Raw genomic sequence first — 25,094 nt, forward strand, 5'->3', positions numbered from 1 at the left:
AAAACAAAAATTAGATGATCCCTTCAGCTCTTTTTCTGTAATGTTTATCCAACGCGAGAGAAGAATATGTGCAATTGAACGTGGCCCAGCGTCTTTAACAGTCGCGTAGAACAACCAATCACAAGTTATCCAATTCATCACGTGAGAAGAGGAGGAGGAGATTTGCGGCGGAGAGTGAATCGAGCCGCCGCGGTCCCACCGAATTCCAATTTCGTGCAGTTTACTAAAGGAACATACACAGATGCTTTGGAAAGAAATAGAAAGACGTGGATACTGGGTTTCTATTTCAAGAGTAATCAACATTAACTGGGATTTTTCAAGGTGCAATGTTTCAGGATTACAGGCCTACGTCCGGTGAGTTATTAGGTCGGATTTGATGAAATAGTTGATTAGCACTCCACTTTTCAGATTTAGGGAACCATAGCTTATTTACAAACACCTACTAAATACATCGCACCTTCTACAAGGATAGAAAATGTTTGTCTTTCGTTAAATATTTAATATTAAAAAAATACTAAGAGCTAAATAATAAAATGCATGTAATCTCAGTAAAATATACCTATCGACTGGAAAATACAGGCACTTCAGAAATGTACATTGGTCAGATAATTTGGATGAGAAGGTCCAGGAGAACGGGTGCAAAATGTTATCCACTTAAATACATATGACAGTGTTTATAATAATGCGATAACATATGCCACACCTTCCCTCTAACCATAATTGATCAAACTAATTATTTGTTATTACACATTTGGCATTATAGGATTTCATGTAGGGTGGTGTTATAGACAGAAAAAGTGTGTCACGAACAAAAATGAATTAGAGCTACATATTGAATAACAGGCTACTTATTCTAACTCTATTCAATTGATCAAGGGAAACCAAACACATTTGTTTAGTTACGGTAATGTACGCATATACTGTTTTACTGGAATCGATACGTTTGATACTATTGTAGATTTGTTGTGTCAGATTGTCAGTCCTAATGTTTAAACGAAATTAAATCTAAATGAAATACTGGTCGGTTTAGGTTAATCCTAAACTCCTGTTTTTTTTTTTTTATCCAACGTGTTGCGTGGACTCTCATTAGGAGACGACCAGTAAAAGCACCCAAGGGGGTCCCCACTACCGCCTGTAATATTGGATAGTGGTTCAGTAGATTGTTTATAAATTAGTTAAAAAACAAACAAACTTGCATGTTGATTTATATTCAATTTAGTGTTTATGTCATGTTTTAATGAGTCTTCTCTATGGTTTTTTATCAAGTGAAGTTGGTTTCAGAGAGACGGGTGGGCAACCCCAATAGTAGTAGTGAGATGTGGCCTTGACTACATGCTAGGGATGTCTGTTAAGTTAGGGTTGCATTGGTTTCTTTTCCCTTGGTTCTCCTCCCAAATTAATGGGTATATAGGCACCAGTCAGTCTACCTGTCCTGCAGGCTTGACCTCCAAATGCTTGGCTATGAAAAGCCAACTGATATTTTCTCTTTAAGGTGTTAAACTGTTCCACCTTCTGGTACCATTTTGATTATTATTGGACTCTGCTGATAATAGGCTATGAATACATACAGCGCCGACAAAGGCCAATATCAAATTATAACTCAGTTGAATAACAAACAGGAACTCTGAAAAAGCCTGCTTGCCTAATTACTGAGTACATTCTCTCAAAATAGATCCATCGGGGAGGATTTAGGTTGAAGAAGAAAAATCTATGAAAAGCATGTTCCGATTTCTTTTCTGAAGTTGTCTTTCTTTTGTGAGAGTTCAGTATTTTCCACTGATAATTACTGTTAATTGGTGGATAGTTAGGAAGTGATCACATGGTGTTTAGCTGCAGTATGAAAGTCTATTCATGGTTCTTAGATATCAGATGCTATTTATATGCTTGAAAACAAGGTTGTTATTGAATCATTATCCTCCTTCTTTTAGTCTTTTTATCAAGTCTTTCTAACCACAGATCTATCTCTATCTCTGCACAGGACGGGCGCTGGAGCAGCGTGGGATCTGAGTAGGACGGAGTACAGAGCTACACCACAGGCTGGTACCTGGGCTATCGAGCCCTAGACGGGCGAGCATGCTGGCTGCCGTTGGGATGCTGAGGCAGAGCAGTGGTGGAAGTGGTGGCGGGGGTGCAGGCGGTACCAGCGGAGGAAACAAAAGATCTCTGGGCATCTCACGCGGTTCCAACTCCCACTTCTTCCCGTTGTCCGCAGGCGCCAGCATGGGCACTAGCAATGGCACTGCTGCCAGTGCCGCGGGTACTGGGACATGGGGGACGGGGGGCAGAGGAGCTAAGAGTAGCTCCCTGAGTTCCATTAGCTCCGGATCGGATGTTGTAGATGCCTCCACCCCTCCCGTCGGCACCACAGACCCAGACTACATCATGCAGCTGGTCAACGATGTGCGCAGGTTCGCCGACGTCCTTCTTCATCTCAAGGAGGCTTTTCACACCAATGGTGAGTTCATAATCCTGAGGGAACGGGGAAGCAGAAGAGTCACTGGTATTATAGTGTAGGAACACTGCCTTTCTGGATGTTGATCTATCTCCTTGTGTATCATGCGAAACATAGTGTAATTGAACTCCAGGCTTAGTGTAGGTTACGCCCCAGTCCATCTGTTTCTGTTACGTGCTGGTCTGTCCTTGGCTGTGCGGTCACTCACCATTGCTTGTTTGCATTGCTAACATTGTTGAAGCTAGTAAAATAGTAGCTGCACATTGTTACTTCTGATATGGGATTTTGTACTTAACAGCAATCATGCAATCATACTTAATGAAAGCTGACGCCAGAGATTCTTTCACTAACTTGACTTTGGCAATAGTCAATTTATTTGTTGAAACAAGTGTCTGCCAAAAAAGAGGAGGCTAACAAATTGTTTAAGTCCATGTTTGGCATTTATCAGAACATGACATTCTGCAGTGTTTAGCTCTTTCTTTTGGTCTCACTGTGTGGTTGGCTGAAGGTAGTCATTACAAACAGTAATATGCAGCAGTTCCCATGCAGGAAATTCCTGTCTATTCCGCTGTACATTCCATTACAGAAGGGTAGCGGTGAGGTGGTGTTGGACCTTCACGCAAGTGGGATCTGAGATTTGAATTACTCTGGAATAAAATAAAAAAACTTTTACCCACATGCAATGTATTCTATTCATCCTAATAATTAATTTCTTTTTTACCTTTGATTAAAAATATTTCATATTTTATCATTAAAATCAGCATCAGTGCTTCAGAGGACCGATTTTCATACTAGCACCTATCCAGAGTGTAATACTCTCCTTCAGTGATTAATGGTCTTTCCTTCTTCTCAACCCATCAGTAATCTGAAGTGAAGCATTTCTAAACCATTGGGAAAAGGCTTTTAAAATGGAAGAGTAAGTGCAGATTAAAGAGAGGTTGATTGCTCTTGCGTGTGTGATTATTGCATTCCTGTGCTGCTGGTGCTATTGGGTCGGGACTTTGGCTTGGACCAGACCCAGGTTCGCTAATCTCTCTCCTTGGTAAGGATTGTCTGTAGGGGGGTTTGCTTGATGTGGTGGTACCCTTCTTCTCCCTCCCACTAGAGCAATGCCATGTCGCTCAGGCCTCTGAGGAATCTGAGCCTTTGTCTGGAGAGGAGAGGGAGGTCAGGGAGGGTGCTTGACCCGGCTGGACAGCCCGGGGGTTTGGATAAGCAGGACTTGTGACCAGTGTTTTTCAGCTCGAGGGACTTCTGAGTAAGGCTGTCACTGGTTCACTGATCAAAGTAATCAACATGGGGAAGAGGAGTAATTCTGCTCATGGCTGGGCTGTTTCATTTAACCCCGAAGACTTCAACCAGGATACAGTATTTCACAAAAACAGACTTTTAAATGGGGTCACTTTGTAACTACTACTAATAATAATTACGATAATAATTGTTATCTATCTATTCTACAGAAAGATACAAATGATAACAGTTCTACAAATGCTATTTCAGCTTTGGTGGTTGTGCAGCTCAGATTTCTTTTAACAACAGATTCTCAGGCAGGCACCTAAATATGTGACACGTTTGCATTACTGTCATAGCCCACATTTGTCCCTACAACTTGCAGGGATCATTTCAGTCGGTTTGGGGACCCAGTTCCGAATGCCTGTCTGTGCTTCAAAGCCATACCTAAGACAAACCTAGTGATACTTTTCCTGTACCTTCTATACATTAAATAGCTTTGAGTTAGCAAAACAATACTGTGTTAAATGTAAGCAAAAGTCATGACTGTGCTTTACCATAAATGTATCTACATTGCATTATGATTTCAGCCGAGTACAGGCTAAACACCACTGAATAAATTAAGTTACTTAAAAACAATACGACCAAGTACACTGGTAATCAACCACGGTTAGCCGTAATACAGGAAAGGGACGATTTGCAAAAGGAGACTAATTGTAGGAACCCATGAGAGCCATGTTTACTCTGAGTGAAGAGGAATGAGAAACTACCAGGAATGTACAGTATCGACACATAATGGCTGTGATCCCTGATTTAACTTTAGGATCGTGGGAAGGAAAGAAACCATGTCATGCTTTGCTGAATGCGGCCGTTGCATCTTCAGTCAAGCTGGTGCTGGAGAGTAGGAGTGCTAGTTTTCTTGCTGTCATTCCTCAAAATTGCGGGCCAAGTTCACATTTCACAACATGGCCAGTTGGCATCTTAGTTTCAGCAGCAATTTCCACATTACAGCAATTCTCCCTTCATTTCCTCATTCATTTGTGTTTTAATTCCTCTGCATTTATTTTTTACCATAAGACTAGAAAGATAACTAGCAGGAACAGCACACACACACACACACTTATTTTGGTTGTGTAAGCTACATTACATCAGCAGCTGCTGTAGAGGTAGAATAATGCGTCAGAGTAATCTTGTTCCCAGACACATCACTCCCAGTGTATTCCTTAATACACTGGGAGTGACTAATCTTATCCAAGTGAGCTGTGCGCATTGCAACATGAACTCAGGACTTGGTTAGCGAAATGACTATCAATCAATCAATCAATCAGATTTATTCATAAAGCCCTTTTTACATCAGCAAGTGTCACAAAGTGCTTTTACAAAACACCCAGCCTGATACCCTAAAGGGCAAACAGCAACAGTGTAGAATTTCACAAAGTTTGTATTTTTAGGTATTACTCGTTCCTGCCACAAGTCAAATAATTACTGCACTTTGTAACACATTACACTGTACACTAAAAAAGGTGATGTTCCTTCTGTTAAGTGATGCATCATGCTATTTTAGGGAACTTGGTAAATGCGTTATATAAAATGTAATTGTTTAACATGATTGGGTATTAGTTCATGCCTTAGAAAAAACATTTAAGCTCTTGTTTTCTTCATCCAAATTTGGCAATGAAGTTTTGTCATTTTTTCCTTAATACACTGGGAGTGACTAATCTTATCTCCACACAATTCAGCACTCTCTAAATTCCATAAATAAAATTGAGGATAATATCTTGCACGATAGTGATCATATACAAATTATTTTTGTTTCGGATCACTGACCATCTTCAAAGTGTGATTGTTGGCGGTTTGAAGGGCAGGGTGGGGAGGGGCTCCAGTAGAGCGTAAGAAAACATTGCTGTTCTGAGTGAATAATGGTGTGATTGGAAGTGATTTAAATCGCCTTCCAATTTACGACTGTATTGTCTCGGCTGCGCTTCACAATAACTATGGCTTCTCATTACCCTGCCCTTTCTTGGAGAGAGAAGGAACCCTCGTCTCCCTCTTTCTGTCTCCAGCACTTTACTATGCATAGATCCAGCAGTCAAACATAATGTTCAGGCCTGGACTCTTGGACCTTGACAACAGAGGGCCATATTCAGGGTCAATGATGTGAGTCTGACATCCATTGTATTGTGCAGCATATTCTCCATACTAGCGTGCTTATAGCTTACTGCCAGTTTTAGCTGCATAAAACTTTCCCATATAAGAATAGCAGTGGCCGTGGGACACATCCCTGGGGAACCTTGCAGCATGCTCCAAACTTATTTCTACTTTTTAATGCCATCTTTTCCCCATTTGTTTTCCTCATGCGTATCGCCTTAAATGGCAAGCATCGGTTTGTAGCAAACAAATCAGATTTCGTTTTCGTGGACTGGAGCACCCGCTTTCCTTTAAAAATGCAGATATTTCAGTGAGTATTTCCCAAAACATGCCACATTTTGTAGTTTTGTATTAGGATGTTTTAGATGTCTAGGCATTTGTGATAGCTTTTCTATTGATGTCTTAACAATATAGGGGATTATTTTTCAACCTAAGAGGTCATGATCTTTTCCTATGGACATTTGTGATGACATGTCTAAGTGGTTGGGATTACTTCTCAGAAAACTCTAAGTCTGGGACACAAAAATAGGTTATCTAAACAATCTTGGAGGTCAATACTTGTGGAATCACTGTTAAGATGTTAGTGAGTTTTATTGCTTGTTATTTCTATTTGGATACAGTATTTGGCATGGTTAAAGCAAAAATCCTTTACTGCTTAAATAAGTAGTCAAACGACCACGGCTTTGGAAATCTGAAAGATGGGCCTGGATTATTTTACATTCACATTATTATACTATGTAATTATATTATTATATTATGTTTTGGGGCTTTACAGTGGTTGCTTATATTTATGACAACTGTGTCTATATCTTTTGAAGATAATCAATGTATCTTTTAAATTAAAGCACCAATGTACATAACTTTAATTTGTATGTCCAAAAATGTATTTAGCAGCAGCAAATTCTTAAAAAGCATGTCTCCAAGGTTGTAATTTAGCTCACAGTCTTACTTAGGTGTTCAAATTTGTGACTGCACCGTAGTGTACTATATTTGCGTGTTCTGCTGTGCTTTGCTGGGATGACATGTGTGTAACTGGTGCTTATCTCGTTCTCTCATGGTCCACTGAAGCGGAATGATAGTTGTTTTGTGTGTCAGCCATTTAGGAATGAAAAACAACATCAACAGAAAATGACTTCATCATCCACACTGGTGACTGGGTACTACAGGAAGAAATGGGCCTTAGAAGTGCCTCCCCTGCAAACACTAATGAGGAGTCTGAATGTCCCTGTTTTGTCTTGTGTCCCCTGACCTACGCTGTTGTTATTATCATTATAAAACAACTATACAACAAAATACATTTGGTAGCTCGGCAACTATTTTCCAGAACCACCATTATCAATTACATTGGAGTAATTTAGCATTGGAGACACTTTTATCTAGAGCTAGTTACAGTTGGAGCATTGATTTTAGAATAGCTAGGTGGGGTAATTACGTAACTCAGTAATAGTAAGTACACCTTACTCACTGACGTATCAGTAATCTAAGTTGGTGCTATGGGGAATAGACAAAATCTACAGAACAATTCCAAGTATTAGCTGGTGGTTTTGGATGCTGACATTTTTTTGAGTGTTCAAACTTGAAGGGATAGACATCTTGACAGGCTGCATCACCGCTTGGTATGTTTACTGTACTGCGGTTTATCTTTTAGAGGGTGGTACGAAGGTGGCCAAATTCAGCTCCGCAGGGTCAGAGGAAGGCACTAAAAATAGCCCATGATCCCAGCCAGCTTGGCCTGAAACTATACTACCTCAAGGCTGACATGGCATGCTGTACCAGTGCCTCAAGTCTGTAACAGACAACACCCCGCATAGCTTATACCCTCAAGCCATGAGGCTGTGATTACAAAATGGCAATGCACAACTGAGTAGGTAATGGCTAAGCTGCTCCCTGCATCTCCCGTTTAGTTGTTCTTTAGTATTGACTATCTGGACAGACCCACACACACATACTGACAAACCACACAAACAAAGACTCGTTCACAACATAACACGAACATACGTACTCACGCCACTTTCCCCCTAGCATGTGCAAACACACACTTGCTGGTGCCACAGCTACTGTTTATTACCACTACTGCCCTTTCCTTTGTGTACTGTACATAAACCTAAATGACCCTTTACTAACACAGACTCAGTACTGGTTGCCCCTGTAAATAGCTAAGTAGCTATTGTTCAAATAATTCTGTTTTCATATCTTTTTATTGTTGTTTGTATTGCTATGTGTATATATTCCATGTATCACTATTTCTATCTTTAAATCTTGGTTAAAGGGCTCGTTAACTAAGCATTTAACTGTAAGTCTATGCCTGATGTTTTTCAAAGCATGTGAACAGTAACATTACATTCATTTTGATTTAAGATCACACTATGAGGTATTCATATTTTGGTTCAGGTGTCTTGAATGTTATATCTATGTAATATCCATCCATCCATCCATCTTCTCCCGCTTATCCGGGGCCGGGTCGCGGGGGCAGCAGTCTAAGCAGGGATGCCCAGACTTCCCTCTCCCCAGACACTTCCTCTAGCTCTTCCGGGGGGACACCGAGGCGTTCCCAGGCCAGCCGGGAGACATAGTCCCTCCAGCGTGTCCTAGGTCTTCCCCGGGGTCTCTTCCCGGTGGGACGGGACCGGAACACCTTCCCAGGAAGGCGTTCCGGAGGCATCCGAAAAAGATGCCCAAGCCACCTCAGCTGACCCCTCTCGATGTGGAGGAGCAGCGGCTCTACTCTGAGCTCCTCCCGGGTGACCGAGCTTCTCACCCTATCTCTAAGGGATCGCCCGGCCACCCTGCGGAGAAAGCTCATTTCGGCCGCCTGTATCCGGGATCTTGTCCTTTCGGTCATGACCCAAAGCTCATGACCATAGGTGAGAGTAGGAACGTAGATTGACTGGTAAATCGAGAGCTTCGCCTTGCGGCTCAGCTCTTTCTTCACCACGACAGACCGATACATCGACTGCATTACTGCAGAAGCTGCACCGATCCGTCTGTCAATCTCCCGTTCCATCCTTCCCTCACTCGTGAACAAGACCCCTAGATACTTAAACTCCTCCACTTGAGGCAGGCACTCTCCACCAACCTGAAGTGGGCAAGCCACCCTTTTCCGACTGAGGACCATGGCCTCAGATTTGGAGGTACTGATTTTCATCCCCACCGCTTCACACTCGGCTGCAAACCGTCCCAGTGCATGCTGAAGGTCCTGGTTAGAAGGGGCCAACACGACAACATCATCTGCAAAGAGCAGAGACGAAATTGTGTGGTCCCCAAACCTGACACCCTCCGGCCCCTGGCTGCGCCTAGAAATTCTGTCCATAGAAATTACGAACAGAACCGGTGACAAAGGGCAGCCCTGCCGGAGTCCAACATGCACTGGGAACAAGTCTGACTTACTGCCGGCAATGCGGACCAAGCTCCTGCTTCGGTTGTACAGGGACCTGACAGCCCTTAGCAAAGGACCCAGGACCCCATATTCCCCAAGCACCCTCCACAAGATGCCGCGAGGGACACAGTCGAATGCTTTCTCCAAATCCACAAAACACATGTGGATTGGTTGGGCAAACTCCCATGAACCCTCCAACACCCCGTAGAGGGTATAGAGCTGGTCCAGTGTTCCACGGCCCGGACGAAAACCACACTGTTCCTCCTGAATCCGAGGTTCTACTATCGGTCGTATTCTCCTCTCCAGAACCCTGGCATAGACTTTCCCGGGGAGGCTGAGAAGTGTGATCCCCCTATAGTTGGAACACACCCTCCGGTCCCCCTTCTTAAAAAGAGGGACCACCACCCCGGTCTGCCATCCAAGAGGCACTGTCCCCGACCGCCACGCGATGTTGCACAGGCGTGTCAACCAAGACAGCCCCACAACATCCAGAGACTTGAGGTACTCAGGGCGGATCTCATCCACCCCCGGTGCCTTGTAATATAATGAATGTTATATCTAAGATTTATTAAGGTAGTGTAAGACCGACTCTCAGTTCACCTATCGTTTCTCATCCTCTGCCTCATGAACACAGCACACTTCCCGATCACCATGAACACCGCTCACTTCCCAATCACCATGAACGCAGCACACTCCCTGGTTCCCAATCACCCAAATTCTAAACTCCTGTTCACCCACCTGGTTTTCATTAGTTGTTCTTTATTTAGTTCAGTTTGTTGCACTGTTTTCTTTGTGAGGTGAAAAATAGTGCAACAGACTGTATTTCATTATGATTGTGATATCCCACAAATACATCAGTTCAAGAAATGTCTATAAGATGACCTAAGCCTTTTTGTAGAGTGCTCTTTAGTTAATAGATTTTCCAGTGTACCAGCCAGTTTTCTACCTGTCTAGCCCCAACCCTGTTTTTGAGGCTGCCTAATTTTGTACTTTCACGTTTCTGATCTTCTGTGTATTGACCATTGCCTGTCTGACTGTTTTTGCCTCTTGGATTCAGAATTAACCACCCCACCGTCTGATTCCTTGTCGTATTCGTACAGCTAATTAGATTTTTTTTAAATGAGTAAAACAGTATTTTTTCTCTCTCTGTCTCTTCTTGTGTGACCTTTCTATTAATTCTGTATACTCATTTATCTTTATTTATTTCCCCTGCTTTTTTGTCCGGCAACTACCCACTTTCAGTGAAACCTGTTGGTAGAGAACCTGAGTGTGTTTTCAGCTGTTGTGTCAATATTGGCCTATACTATGTCAGCCAATGCTATAGGCATAGCTAATCATTTTGATTGTGAAGGTGGAAAAAGCTTCTCTGCCTGTGCATTAGGTTTATTTTACACCCCTGTCTTTTCTCTTTTGCAGCCCCTTTAGTCTTTTCCCTCAATGTCTCTCTCTTTCTCTCTGTTTATCTGTCTCTCTATCTCTCACTGCATACCCTACATTCCTGCAGAACAGTGGTGAACAATGTTCACTTGTTGTTTTAGTGAATTAGATCAATGGTTGCAAAATGTGTGGACACTGTAAAAAATAATAATTGTGATTGTCATTATGGAGTCATTTTTGGAGGTTTGTTCTTCGCCCAAATTGTAGTGCTTTGACTGGTTGATAATATTCAGTGTTTTCCATGTTGGGGGTGTGAAGGGGTGACGGGGGTGGGGGTGGGGGGGTTAACTCGGTAGGGGGATGGGCGTGATAACCTCTATAGAAGCCTTTGGTTTCACTGGTCACTGTCTATAAAAAAAAAATGCAAGAACTGAATCTTTGAAGGCTGCTGCTGCTATCACAAATGAATGGTGGATTCATTGATTTAAAGGCTGCTCATCTGTCTAGTTGTTTTTTTTAGACTTAAAATAGCATATCCCAGAATCACATCAAGGAGTTGTTTCGTTAACACTTGTGACTCAAATCCCTTCATTTGAGTAGTATACCTTAGTAGTCATCCATTTAGAACACGTTCACCTTGAAGTTTCCAAAGAAAGTAATGGGGTTGACCTAAAACAGGATTGATGCTATCATCTTAAATCAGCCATAATGCCCATAGTAGGAGAGGGAATGGAAGCTTGTGTACAACAGTCATTTGAATGCAGGATTCGTTGGCAACACCCAATTTACATTTTTAAAGATGCCCTAATACTTTAGTAATCAACTTTATTGATTCAAGATGACCAGTCTGGTTTCTTTGTGTCACTGATTACATTTTCAGTAATGTAACGTGTTTCACATTGTTTGAGCAGGCTGAATATGTTTGCTTTGGGATGCTATTGGAACATGTCTATATGTAAGTATTGTGTGTTCATTGTTGCACCTCTATAATTACATTATGCATTTTCTGCCAGTTCCCTATTTAGTACAGTATGAAGCATTACAATGAATTACTGTATTTGTTACAGTGTAATTACCCATGTAATTGCACTGTAATACAATATTCTTTAAAATGTGTGAGCTTATATTAAAGTAATTTAATTTAATATGACAGGCTTTCAAAAGAGTATGGTGGGACACTTTTACCTAAAATTGAAACAGAAGCAAAAGTCACTAATTTCACAAAACAACCTTGTAGCATTTGTCCTGCTGGATGGGGGACATACCTTTGTTTTTGTTTAGTAAACCAAACAAGCTCTTTCCACTGCTTTAATTGTATTCACTGAGAGGTTGGGGAGATGACATAAAAGATAAAAGCATGCAATCAATTATTGCTCTTTTTCCGAGTGCTTTCAAGATTATCTTCAGATTCTGAAGTTCCATTGATGTTTATTATGTGTTTTGCGGAAAAGTAAATGAATCCTTCTTATTCTAGTTGCATTTGATCGTGAATGCCTTTGATTGCACGGACATCGGAGCTTTAAAAGTACGCAGAGGGTCTGCTCCTGCACACACATTCACTCACACACACATACACACACACACACACACACACACACACATAGACAGACAGACACACAGACTCCACACAGACTTTAGGCCGTGAAACAGACAGAATCTGTGGAGAGGGATTAAAGACCTCCCCATATGCCAAGTTGCACCACAGTATGCTGTGGAGTGGAGGCTCCCTGGGCCTTCTGATCAGCTTTGTGGTTTTCTGAGGGGTATGTAGTGTACGAGACTATAGGGATCAGAGATTGAGTATTATTTGCTGTACAAAGGGTTGCATTATTGAACTAATTTGACATTCACAAGTAGATATGATACACTGGTGGAGGTTTCACATGCATTATGTCACAGATTTCACATATAATTTTACTGCATATTCCCTCCATTTAAGTGATGTATCTGCAGTATGACTCACTGGCTTACTGTCTGTTAGCCCTGTGTGTGTGTGTGTTTAACATTGCTTTGACATTGACTGGACTTTGCCCCACATAACAATGAGGAAAATAATCATGCAGCGACTGGAAATGTCAATTATTGTGTGCATTATATTTCCTAGATTTTTTGGGGGCATTTAATGCATTTTTCATTAGGGCAAATCAAGTCTGACATTTTCAAAATCCCAATTACATAACTTTATAAGCTATTCTAAAACTTCAATACAATGCTCAACGTTCAATCTAATATGCTGTCTCTGATGTTGTCTATATGATTAATTCATGGAAGTGTTCCATGAATGTTTTGGGAATATCCATCTTCTCTCTTCCCATGAGATAGCACTTGACTAGAGCAACAGTTAATTCAACTTTTGAACAAGTAGTTATTTTCAAATCTGGCATTTGTGCTTTTTAATGTGAGAATGTGAGGGTGAAAGAAATCTCACTTTTTGTATCTTTTTGTGGGTCGTCTTTCACAATACCTATAACCCTGGTGGGAAAGTGCCTCTGTTGTGGGACCTTTGAGAAACCCTAAAAGCTGTTTTGGTGATTTGTGGTCAAAACCACCCCTTGTGAAATACCAATCTAAAATTAGCCTCCAATGGTCTGTTCACTTGCAGTCTTTTACAGACTGTTTGAATAGCTGTGGAGAGTAAAGCTCTCTTCGGAGATGTCCCTGTGGGTCTGAGATCCACTGGAAAGCATCTCCAGCTAAATCCTCACTTAAAACACTCCTTTTATGGCTGCTGAGTGCAGATCCGTATTTAAAGCCACTGTAAATTAAGCTAGCCGGGTCCAGAATCATCTGCTTGCCTTGATCTGTTCAGACACTCCCTTTAAAAGTCTTGTTCCCTTTGCTGCACGTTAGTACCACAGACCAGAACTTGAGAAAAGGTCTTATTCAATTCCAGCTTGTAATATGTTTTACCAACTCATTTTGAAACGGTCTACACTCAACTTCACAGCTAATAAGCTGATTCAAAGGATTTATTACATTAGCTTAATTGTCTTTTCCCCCCATTCTTGTCTTGAAAGAGGTGGTTCTGCAGATTAACTTCTCAGTAGGGGATTGAAATCTGGTCTGAAATGACATATGGCTGAAGTATTTATCCTTTGCTGAGGGGAAAACAGGTTTCAAACAATAGTCAACAGAAGCAGCAAAGTAGTGGGAGAAATAGACATGGACCTACCCTGTGTGGTGTGAGCGTGTGCAGGCTGCAGGTGGCCATCTTCTGGCTGTTTCATGCTGTTTTTCTAGAATTTAATGGCCTGCCGTGCTGAAGAATTAAGCTTTGTTGGTAGTTTTCTATCTGGGAGCAACTTCTTCTCTCTCACTGTCTCTCTTTTCCTCTCTCCCTCTCTCTTTACCACTTTATCTCTCTCCCTCTGTTCTTTCCAAAAAGCAGATTTATTGTTATTGGCGCTGGTAAGGCCAGGGTGAATTTGTTCCAGGAAGGGGGTTCATCTGAGTGAAGCTGACTAGGATTGTGGAGGTGCCCACTTTTCTCCACACTTCTTCATTGCCATAGGCAATTTGTCTGGCTGGAGTGGGCCCCAACTTGGCGTCACCTGTGAAACACATTGATTGTTTTCAAAATGGCACTAAATTCTCTATACAGTGCACTTTTGACTAGTGTCGAATGCATGGGTGGAATAGAGTGCCATTTGAAATGTTGCCACAGTGCCTTTGAGATGCATACTGGCAGGAATGAACACAGTAGACTCTTATCTGTTTTTAGCCATGGAAGGAGTAATGTTCTGCGAGCTTGTACTGGCTTTGAGTTGCTGCTGACACAGCTGCTGATCTGTCAACAAAGATTTTCCCATCGGATTTGTCATGAAGTCATACCGAGTTGATTACACCTGTGGGAAAATAAGGATTTTTTTTACCGATTGATAAAGTTTTGTTAGTCTTAACTCACTATTCAGTCTGATAGATGGTGTAAATTCCTGACATTCAACCTTTGTAATTTGTTTGCTCATCTGTTCGTGTGATTGACCAGAGTAAAGCATCAACATGAGAGATTGCTAGGAAGCTGTACTCTGAAGCCACAGTGGACCTCACACACCATGACAATCATGGTAAGGTAATGTGGTTAACATAGTTGTTTCTGTTCAAACTTACTGAGAATATGTGCTGTGTCTCCTGTTCATTTCAACAGAATGAACAGAGTAAGATTTATTAGAAAGGAAATAAGCATTGAGGATAATTAAAGGGTATCTGCCTACCGTAGATAAATATCTACTCAACTTGAAATGTTTGGTTTTACAACATAGTTCTGTATTCATCCTGTTTAACAGTCAGTTAGGAGTTCATTGATCAATATTAATATATATTATATATGTAAAAGACATTACACACATTTTTATGCAAACACACATTAAGTACCTGAAACCAATTTTACTGGTTGATTACATTCAACTTGCTTAAATTGTCAATTTAGTATTTTTGCTGGTTTATGTTGTTTTTGGGGTGGCAGCGGAAGGAGAATAACAATAAATATGGCATTTTTGTAATTGTGATTTGCTTTTAACATGTCTATCTAATTACACTGAAACAAACCTTCCTTATGATGTGATCGTAAATTAAATGTGAAACAAAAAATACTAAATCTGCTATTTAAATAGAATCTGGTGCCGAAAACCCTTTAAGTTGTTCATTAAATCTTATTTCAGCAAGTATTGTATACCAAGGAGAAGAATGTGTATTTGAAATCCACAGCAAAAGGTTGATTATTTTATTTTTTATTAGCTATCATGCAAAAATGAACACCCTTAATGAATCTATCACTTCCAACCTGATGTTTGATTGAATAAATAATGTGACTTCCTGCGAAACATACCAACATTCATGGCTAGAATAGGGTGATATTTGCCTTAACTCTAAAGGCATATTAGTAACTGGAGGCTGCTTGCCAAACACTATCCTGCTGTAAGAACATGTAGGATGGATGTCATGTGACTGGTGAACTTAATATATCAATGAAGAGAAAACATTGTGCATCGGGTCATTCTTCTCTTGGTTCGCAAGTTATTTTATACCAGGTGTTTGCCCTGATTAATTTGCCTTGTTTATTATCTAGACCTAAACCTTCAGAGCACACTTGCATGTGGTGAGAGAAGATCCATGCAGTGCAGGACTGGTCATCGTCAGGCAGAGCTTTAAACAGAAGCAACTGCTGGGAGAATTAGTGGCAGTCTTACCATCAATTAATCTAAACTTTTCAGTGTGTCAGTTATGTGAAAAAATGGAGATGCTTGTTTTAAGTTGACGCAAACATAAAGTGAACCAACTGGTTTATTGGCGGCCCTTTTGCTTCTTGATGCTCCTCTAGTTCTTTCAGTCAGGCTAGCAGATGTAGCAATCAATACTTCCAGCCTAGTTCAGAGAGTGAGAGCGAGAGAGGAGCATGAAACAAAAAAAACATTAAAACACAGGGTTCTGGGATAACAAATTCCCCAAAATGATTTATGTAATACTGTATTACTACAAAACATATTGTAATAAGATTACGAATACTTTTGATAAACTACATTGCATTCCACATGTAGTTAGACAGAGCCAATTTTTTTAAATATGTCTCAGTACTTCAGCATATAGTTAAAAATTGACTTCTCTGTTGGGAAAGCTGCCCTGAAACAAATGGGAACTCATGATAGCTCCAGTACAATCATGGTCACAGTACATGGTCACCAGGGAAGACAACCAGCATGTGGCGATGTCTGTTGGTCGCAGACTGCAGGCAAATCCAAATGATTTGCAATCAAGTAAGACAAAGGACGACTTCATTTCAGATCCTGTCAATTTCTCCAATAACTTTTAGTATCCTAAAACAAAGGGACTACATAGACAGAGCCAAAACAACCCAACTTGTGAAACTGCCCAATACGGTCCCAAATGGCACCCTATGATGTGCACCACTTTTGGACCAAGGTGGTTGTCATAGATCTGTCCAGAGAAGGATGTTGTTCAAAACATCTCACTCATGTTGTTCCCCTAACCATTAAATACAACAGCAACTAATCGCATTTAAGAGACTCACAGGAAAGTTAACTGTCCCATCCCATGCCTCTGGTCTAAACAGCATTCATTCAGGATTAGCATGGTAGCAAAGCTAGACAAAGTCCTGTTGTCTTCGATGCTCAGTTAAAGTTTTCCTCCATTCAATCTACTGACAGGTGTGTTGAAGAGGCTGTTCAATTAGCCTATTCTGGGTCCTGTAAAACCTCCAGCTCCCTGGGCCGATGGAGCTACCCGGGCCATGCTAAACAGGGTATCAGCACTGAGCCCACCGCTAGTCTCAGCTCACCGGCTAATACAAGCCTATCTTGGCTGACAGCGAGTGGTTGCACTGTGGGGGATTTCGAGTCTCTCTTAAATAAAGCATAGTTGGAATGCCAGCCTTCAGAGCAGCTCACAGACAGGAGTGGGGAGGGGGTCAGGAGAAAAAGGTTGCCTGTCTTCCCTCAGTGTGACGGACAGGCAGCTCAGTGCAGAAATGAAAAGGAGGAAAAGCAAATTCTTGACTCCACGCTAAGCATCTCATTGATATGCAAAGAACCGCGGAGAGGGATAGAGGGATATCCAAGGGTAAACACGGTCGTTGGCTGGAGCAAGGAGATCTGGGGAATATTTGAGGAGATTTCGTTCACCCTTAGAGTTGCGGAGGAGTGTTGTGTTTAAAGGCATCCCATGATCAACATCTTTCATCCGGCGCCAAAGACTTTCACTCACACAGGTTTTGATTTTCATAATGTGTTAATGCGTATTCCCAACGTTCTCGGGTGTTGACACTGCTGACTGGGTCTTACTCCTGAGTGGTTTGTTTTTTTCTTCGGGGGATGCAGTCAGCGTTTCATTTGAGTTGCCTGTTCTTTATGACGACGGAAAAATGTGGTGGTTCGTGATGTGATCTTCGCATACCCTATCGCTAGGTGTAAGAACACTGTTTCCTTCACCTAACCAAAACATCCTGTCAAATCTGTGCTCACTGAATGCCTAAGAAAAAGGCTCAGAGCGCTAATGGACCATGGCCGACAAGTTGTTTCAGAGAATCAACTGCCAGGCAGCTGGACAGTTTCTTAGGTTGGTGTAATGCACATCTCCATTCCATGTCTTCCTCTCACTCAGTCATGTCATGCAATATTCCACTTCAACAATACAATAGCGACTGACCTCAAATTCCCAGACTTCCTTAGTTTATTGACTGAACTGACCTTTTCTGCATAGTGTTTTCTCATGCTAATGAGTAATGTTATGGCTAACCTGTGTGACTGTGGCAAGGCCTGCAGGGTAGAGTGGCAGGGTGGAGAATATAAAGGCCCCCAGACCTAGATGGAAGGGAAGGTGCTGCGTGTGTATGGGGGAGAGTTTCTCTTTTAAACGGTGCTTCTTTGTGTGCGGTCATGGGAAAGAGCGTTTCAAAGGTGAAGCAGCAGGGGAAGTCCTGGCAGGATGGGGAAAGAAGATGGGAAATCTGGGAAGGCAAATATTCTGTGCCGTTCAGTGTAATCTCCTAATCCAGAGTGGAGGGGTGAGGTGGCCCAACTGCCATTGGTTTGGCTACGGGTTGCAGGGGGGACTGCGGTGACTATTGCCACAGAAGTGTTGAAAGGGGTTCGGAGGTGACTCGCTTACCTCATGACAGATCTTGGTTTAAAAGGTATTTGTTTTCTTTAAAAAAAAAAACATGTATGCTATGTTGTTCAAGCCGCACCCACCTGAATAACCACCTCTCTTTGCCATCATTTGGCTAAATTATTCATCAATATTCAAAAAGAAAATATAAAAAAATGTAATAATAATAACCGGTGAAAATGAACTTTTCCTATGTAAAAAAAACCAGACAGTGTCAGTTCTTATTTGCCTTGCAAATGAACTACTTACCTATCAGGCAAATTTTGATTAGGACTTGGGAGAATGATGAATTGATTTCAGCTCACCGTTATTTGATGTTAGAGAGCTATCTATGATGCTAGTGCATTAAGACATTCGAGGTTGTTGTCAATTATGTTATTTGACCATGGCAACTTCATTTTCAAACTTATCATGCCTACAGTTATTCAATGTTTTAAAATTGCTAGTCTTCTCACGCTGGCACTGAAATGTTTAAGTGGCTTTTGTCAGAGACATGAGGAGTGTCTAGTCCATCCAATCAGCGTGTATTGCTGGTGCTAGAGGGAATCCGAGATGTGCCACAGGCTAATAGACTAGGCTGTGTAAAGTTAAGTGAATATCCACTCACTATTGTGACCTGTCGGCCTGGTAGCAAACTCTCCGCAACACTCAATGAAGTGTTGACAACATCTTTGAAGTACTATGGGCAAGAATATATTTAAGTATAGGGATGACTCCATCTTTCCAAATGGAGTCAAGAAATGCAATGATCAGTTCTCCCAGCAACCTATAGCCAGGGATGTAGCACAACATTCTGGGCCTTGTACATTTTGGGCCCTCTTTATTCAAGATTCAAAAAATATTCGAGGTCCCCTCTACACTTTAGGGCCCTATATACTTAGTAGCCCCTTTCCCGCACTCTGACCCCACTGACTATAACTGTTTACAGGAACATACTTCTTTGTCGGTCAGCCACATCAGTATTTCTACCAACAGGTTTTCATTTGACTCAATATAACGTATTGAAGTTTGTTGACTGATTGAAGGTAATAGAGGCTAGTATTGAATGCCCAGGCCCTGCAACATATTTTGCGTGGTGTGTTAGCCTATGAGCTCCTTGTGTTTGATTGGGCCCCCCTGGACCCAGTTGTGACATGTTTAGTGATTTCACACTTGCTTTGTGCCATTAAGCACCCTCTGTCCTCTCAAATGTTTTGAAGCATAAATAATACATCGCTCCCATGATTTGCCGTGCGTGACTGAACATAGCTAGGGTCATAGGGAGAGGAATGTTGCCAAGTCATATCAGATGGGATTCAGAGGCTATTGAATGTCATGTGTTACAAGAGAGAGGGTCACAACATCATCTTTGTTTTGGGACTGCACTGTAACAGTGCACTGTAACGTGTTTTTCTTTGGTTATGTGGTTCAGTGGAAGATACACCTTCTCAGTGCAGAATTAAGATACATGATCATATATAAATTATTCGGTATCCTTGGTCTCTGCAAAGATTCTGTTTCAGTCTTGCCACTGTTACATTGGAAAATATTTGATATTGGAACTAATGCACGGTTGATCCATAGGAAGAATTGAGCATTTTGTGTGAGACAACCTCTGTTGATTACAAATAAAAGCCTATTTCAGTGCGCACTCATTTAGATAGCTGCCAGTTGAGTTAGAGGAGCTTTGAATGGTTTCGTATTGAGGTGTCATCTTGAGGGTGACTGATCCTACAATGTTTTAGGATGGATTTCCCCTGATCCCAGTCACCCCCTTACCCCTTTGCCCTCGCCCCACTTCCTAACAAGAGACACAGGCAGGCTGGAATGCAGTGGTTTCCATGACGCTAATGAGGTAAAAATGTGGCAATGTGGAGCTGGCAAGGCCTCCCATCACACTCCCGATCGGCGGCCTCTTCTTTGGGAACGGGAGACTGATCCCTGTAGCTTCTGTTCCCATCAGAGGGTTCCCGGGAATGTCTCTCTCTGTTCTCCAATAACCTGGCTGAGCTTGAATGTGGGTTTAAAGAGGCAAGTTGGGGACAAAACCCAGGGGAGGTACCACCGCCGTCTAAACGGCCCTTCCTCCCACTGCCAGCCCCCTCATCTCCGCTACCGGAACCCCCCATCCATCCATCCATCCCTCCTTCCTTCTGTGTAAAGTGAAAAGCTGGCGTTGTGATATATTGTTCCATAAATGCTTCATGTGACAGGCAAGCCCACAAGGAGACAGGCCCCACTGTTTGCAAATGGCCTGCGAGACAATAGGAAAGCTTTTCCCACTCAAATGCACTCTCACCAAACGCATGGTATTCCTCTATAGAAAAAAAAAAAAGATATAAATAACCCTCCTATCCAGCGAATTCATTTTTTTTTTTTAAATCAGATTTTTTCCCCCCACTTTAAATGTTTACAGAGTGAGTGAAACAGCTATTCCAGTTCCCAGCAATGCTGGGAGTGAGGTTTGTTTTCCTGGTGAAGCTCCTTGTCATCTATTGTGAACCCATCCCCCTGGACGTTCAGTGCCACAAACACGGGTCTGTACCCCCAATGCCATGGTGGAGCGTGTATAGCTGGAGGTCCCTGGTGGGAACAGGGCTCTATCTCATTGTGATCCCCTCTAACAGGGAGGCACGGGGTTAAACCACCGGCTTCTCTGTACATTATCCTGTGTCCTGCTGGGCCTGAGTACGCAACGTAATGTCCTGCTAATTAGCTCCATGTAGGAGGGCCTAGATGCAATGGCCTACTAACAGCCATTACGAGTCTCCCGCCATGTCACGGACGGAGAAGGGAGCATTCTGAATTATTTTTCTGCCTCATCTTTAGAAGTTATCGTCGAGGATTCTGTCGTTTCTGTGTTTCTGCGAATGAATATATATTTATGTCTGCATGTGGACCGCCGATTCAGGCCATTGTGTCGGGAATGTCTTTAAAATAAGGGGTTCCAATCCAACCCCTAACCGCCAATTACGAGCGTCTGAGGGTGTCTAGCTGTGAAGCCCGTTCCACCTGGTCATTGTGCGCTGATCTTGCAGTGTGAGAACACACACACACACGCTAGGGGTCTGTGGAGCAAATGTCCTTCATAACAGAGAGAGAGAGAATGAGAAACAGACAGATAGATGGACTTTAGTGAGCAGCTGCACTCTGCTGAATGTAATCACTCAAGGGGAACACCCCAACAGAGTAGGAAGTTGTGACTGAATGAGTCACTCGGCTACATTCTTTTGGCATTACCTTGATTTTATTGTAATCTTGTCCTAACATTCCCCATCAAACCAAATAGTATTTAGTAAACATTTGCACACAGAAAGGAATTGTAATCACCACAACCGGAGATAAATCAGACCTTTCTCCTCACCCTCATCTTGCCCAGAAAAAGTCTTCCTGGTAATGGTAGTCAGAGTGGGGCATTCTGGGGGCCAGAGACACACTGTAAGGCTTATTCACCTTCATTATCTTGCGTGAACTGTTGTTTCATGACAGCGCTACTGCACTTAGGTTTATGTATTTAGGTTCATGTAGTCGGCCAATGAAATTATCTGTGGAACTATTGTAAATCTGTCACTTCACGTTGGTAGTTTTTGTTACAGTAACTTGTTACCTACGATACTTATGAGGCAGTCACTTATTTGCTCTGATGCTTGTTGACATTTACTGTTTGTCCCTATGAAGCGGTCAGTCGGTCACCTACTGGTCAGCTGGCTGGATTTCCTGGTTAGAGGGCAGTTGGCATTGTCATGGCGATGGCAGCCACATCCACTCAGCGACATTAGTTCCACTGCCGGTCTTTTTTGTCCTGTTCCAAAAAAGAGGGGGAATGAATAAAAGAAAAAACGGGAGACGGCTAAAGTCTCCATGATCCCCTTTTCCATACGCAGGGTAATCCAGGGGCGACGGTCAGCACAAATGTGGCTTTGACAGACCTGTGAGTGTGTGTGGGTGTGTGAGTGTGTGTGTGTGTGTGTTGACTCTTTGGCCCTCAGTTTCACTGGGCTCTGGGGAAAACAGTCATCGGTGGGCCGTACTAGTATGTGTCAGTACCGTACTCGCTCAGGGGTGGGAAATAGGTTTAAAGGAAGTTGTAAAAGCGTCTCGAGTAGAATATTATTTATGTCCGCCTATTCAGCTGCTTCCAGATGGGCTCATCCTCAAACTATGTGTCTACCCAGCTGGTTGCGTACTAAAGTTGTCTTACCCTTAACGCCTGTGCAGGCAAAAAGGAATGTCATGATTAAAGCAGTAATGGTCAATTTTTTTGTGGATGTGTACACACTTCCTCACATACCTGGTATATCTTATGGGCTAACCACTGATTACAGAAAGACCATTTCAAGTCATGTTTACTTATCTATTAGTTATCAGGTAGGCCCATTACGGTCTCATGTAAGTGCTTATAGGACTCTAAAGTGTCCACTTAATGGTCTGGTGGCCAAGCAAATTTTGAATACTCTGTCTATGTCTGTTTAATTCAATATACTTTATTGGCATTGCATGTTTTCCCACATACATTGCCAAAGCAAACCTTTTAACATACTTTGAATCATCAAGCAAAAAAAAAGAAGCTATTTCAATCTTTCTCTGTCCCACTCTATCGCTCTTGCTCTCTTCTCTGCCTGCCTCTCTCTTTCTATCCTCCCTCTCTGTCTCTATCTCTCTTAAATTACTATGGATGGACTATTCTCTTCACACAAACACATCAGACTTGTTCTTTTACAGTTTTCTTTTCCCTCCAGACAAAATATGGTTCATCCTGTATATGAATAAATGCCACAGTGTTAATGATTTGTCTTAGTATTGTCTGTGGTTTGGTTCCTTCCAGAGGATGGACAGTATGTGGACAAATGCCTGTGCTAAAGTGCTACAGACAGATGTTCAAATGTCTGGTCTTTTGTTGCTTTCTTTTCCAGAACACCAGGACTGTCTTCATCAGCTGGTCCATGAGCGTCTTGGGGAACTGCTTCGTGTCTTGAAGACAGTGATCAGCAAACATCAGACTCTGAACTCTGTGGACATCCTCAGTGCTGCAGGCACTGTCATCGCACAGGTCAAAGGTGAGCAGCACACCCTATAGACAAGGGATTTGAGTCGTACCCCTTCAAGATGATTCAATACATCTAGCCATGTGGAATTTGATACATTATGTACATTACATGATGTAGTTTGAAACAATTCTCTGCAATTTGATTTGATGCACAAACTTTTGTTTAATGAACACATCTATTTTTCATTCAAAATTTACATTGGTTGCTGTGGCGATAATGACCGCTGTAAGATCTATGTGTGTGTGTATATACTTTACATATACAGGTGCTGGTCATAAAATTTCAATATCATCAAAAAGTTGATTTATTTCAGTAATTCCATTCAAAAGGTTAAACTTGAATAATGTATACATTCATTCCACACAGACTTATATATTTCAGGTGTTTATTTCTTTTAATTTTGATGATTATAACTGACAACTGATGAAAACCCCAAATTCAGTATCTCAGAAAATTAGAATATTGTGAAAAGGTTCAATATTGAAGACACCTGGTGCCACACTCTAATCAGCTAATTAACCCAAAACACCTGCAAAGGCCTTTAAATGGTCTCTCAGTCTAGTTCTGTAGGCTACACAATCATGTGGAAGACTGCTGACTTGACAGCTGTCCAAAAGACAACCATTGACACCTTGCACAAGGAGGGCAAGACACAAAAGGTCATAGCTAAAGAGGCTGGCTGTTCACATAGCTCTCTGTCCAAGCACATTAATAGAGAGGCGAAGGGAAGGAAAATATGTGGTAGAAAAAAGTGTACAAGCAATAGGGATAACCACACCCTGGAGAGGATTGTGAAACAAAACCCATTCAAACATGTGGGGGAGATTCACAAAGAGTGGACTGCAGCTGGAGTCAGTGCTTCAAGAACCACCACGCACAGACGTATGCAAGACATGGGTTTCAGCTGTCGAATTCCTTGTGTCAAGCCACTCTTGAACAAGACACAGCGTCAGAAGCATCTCGCTGGGCTAAAGACAAAAAGGATTGGACTGCTGCTGAGTTATGTTCTCTGATGAAAGTACATTTTGCATTTCCTTTGGAAATCAAGGTCCCAGAGACTGGAGGAAGAGAGGAGAGGCACAGAATCCATGATGCTTGAAGTCCAGTGTAAAGTTTCCACAGTCAGTGATGGTTTGGGGTGCCATGTCATCTTCTGGTGTTGGTCCACTGTGTTTTCTGAGGTCCAAGGTCAACGCAGTCGTCTACCAGGAAGTTTTAGAGCACTTCATGCTTCCTGCTGCTGACCAACTTTATGGAGATGCAGATTTCATTTTCCAACAGGACTTGGCACCTGCACACAGTGCCAAAGCTACCAGTACCTGGTTTAAGGACCATGGTATCCCTGTTCTTATTTGGCCAGCAAACTCGCCTGACCTTAACCCTATAGAAAATCTATGGGGTATTATGAAGAGGAAGATCCGATACGCCAGACCCAACAATGCAGAAGAGCTGAAGGCCACTATCAGAGCAACCTGGGCTCTCATAACACCTGAGCAGTGCCACAGACTGATCGACTCCATGCCAAGTCGCATTGCTGCAGTAATTCAGGCAAAAGGAGCCCCAACTAAGTATTGAGTGCTGTACATGCTCATACTTTTCATGTTCATACTTTTCAATTGGCCATCATTTCTAAAAATCATTTTTTTGTATTGGTCTTAAGTAATTTTCCAATTTTCTGAGATACTGAATTTGGGATTTTCATTAGTTGTCAGTTATAATCATCACAATTAAAAGAAATAAACATTTGAAATATATCAGTCTGTGTGTAATGAATGAATATAATATACAAGTTTCACATTTTGAATGGAATTACTGAAATCAATCAACTTTTTGATGATATTCAAATTTTATGACCAGCACCAGT

At 41.9% G+C, this 25,094-nt stretch overlaps 1 protein-coding gene across 2 annotated transcripts in view; it reads left to right on the top strand.

Moving 5' to 3' along the window:
• The first annotated feature begins 181 nt into the window (after positions 1-181).
• arhgap29a (Rho GTPase activating protein 29a) overlaps positions 182-25,094 on the top strand; it is a 50,204-nt gene continuing 25,291 nt past the window's right edge. For both annotated transcript variants that reach the window (XM_010891148.5, XM_010891149.5), the window contains exons 1-3: positions 182-354; positions 1,979-2,455; positions 23,096-23,239. In XM_010891148.5, the coding sequence (XP_010889450.4) occupies positions 2,074-2,455; positions 23,096-23,239 (526 nt within the window). In that variant the 5' untranslated portion in view covers positions 182-354; positions 1,979-2,073. The remainder of the gene's footprint in view (positions 355-1,978; positions 2,456-23,095; positions 23,240-25,094) is intronic.

This window comes from Esox lucius, chromosome 21, assembly GCF_011004845.1.
Source record: "Esox lucius isolate fEsoLuc1 chromosome 21, fEsoLuc1.pri, whole genome shotgun sequence".
NCBI lineage: Eukaryota > Metazoa > Chordata > Actinopteri > Esociformes > Esocidae > Esox > Esox lucius.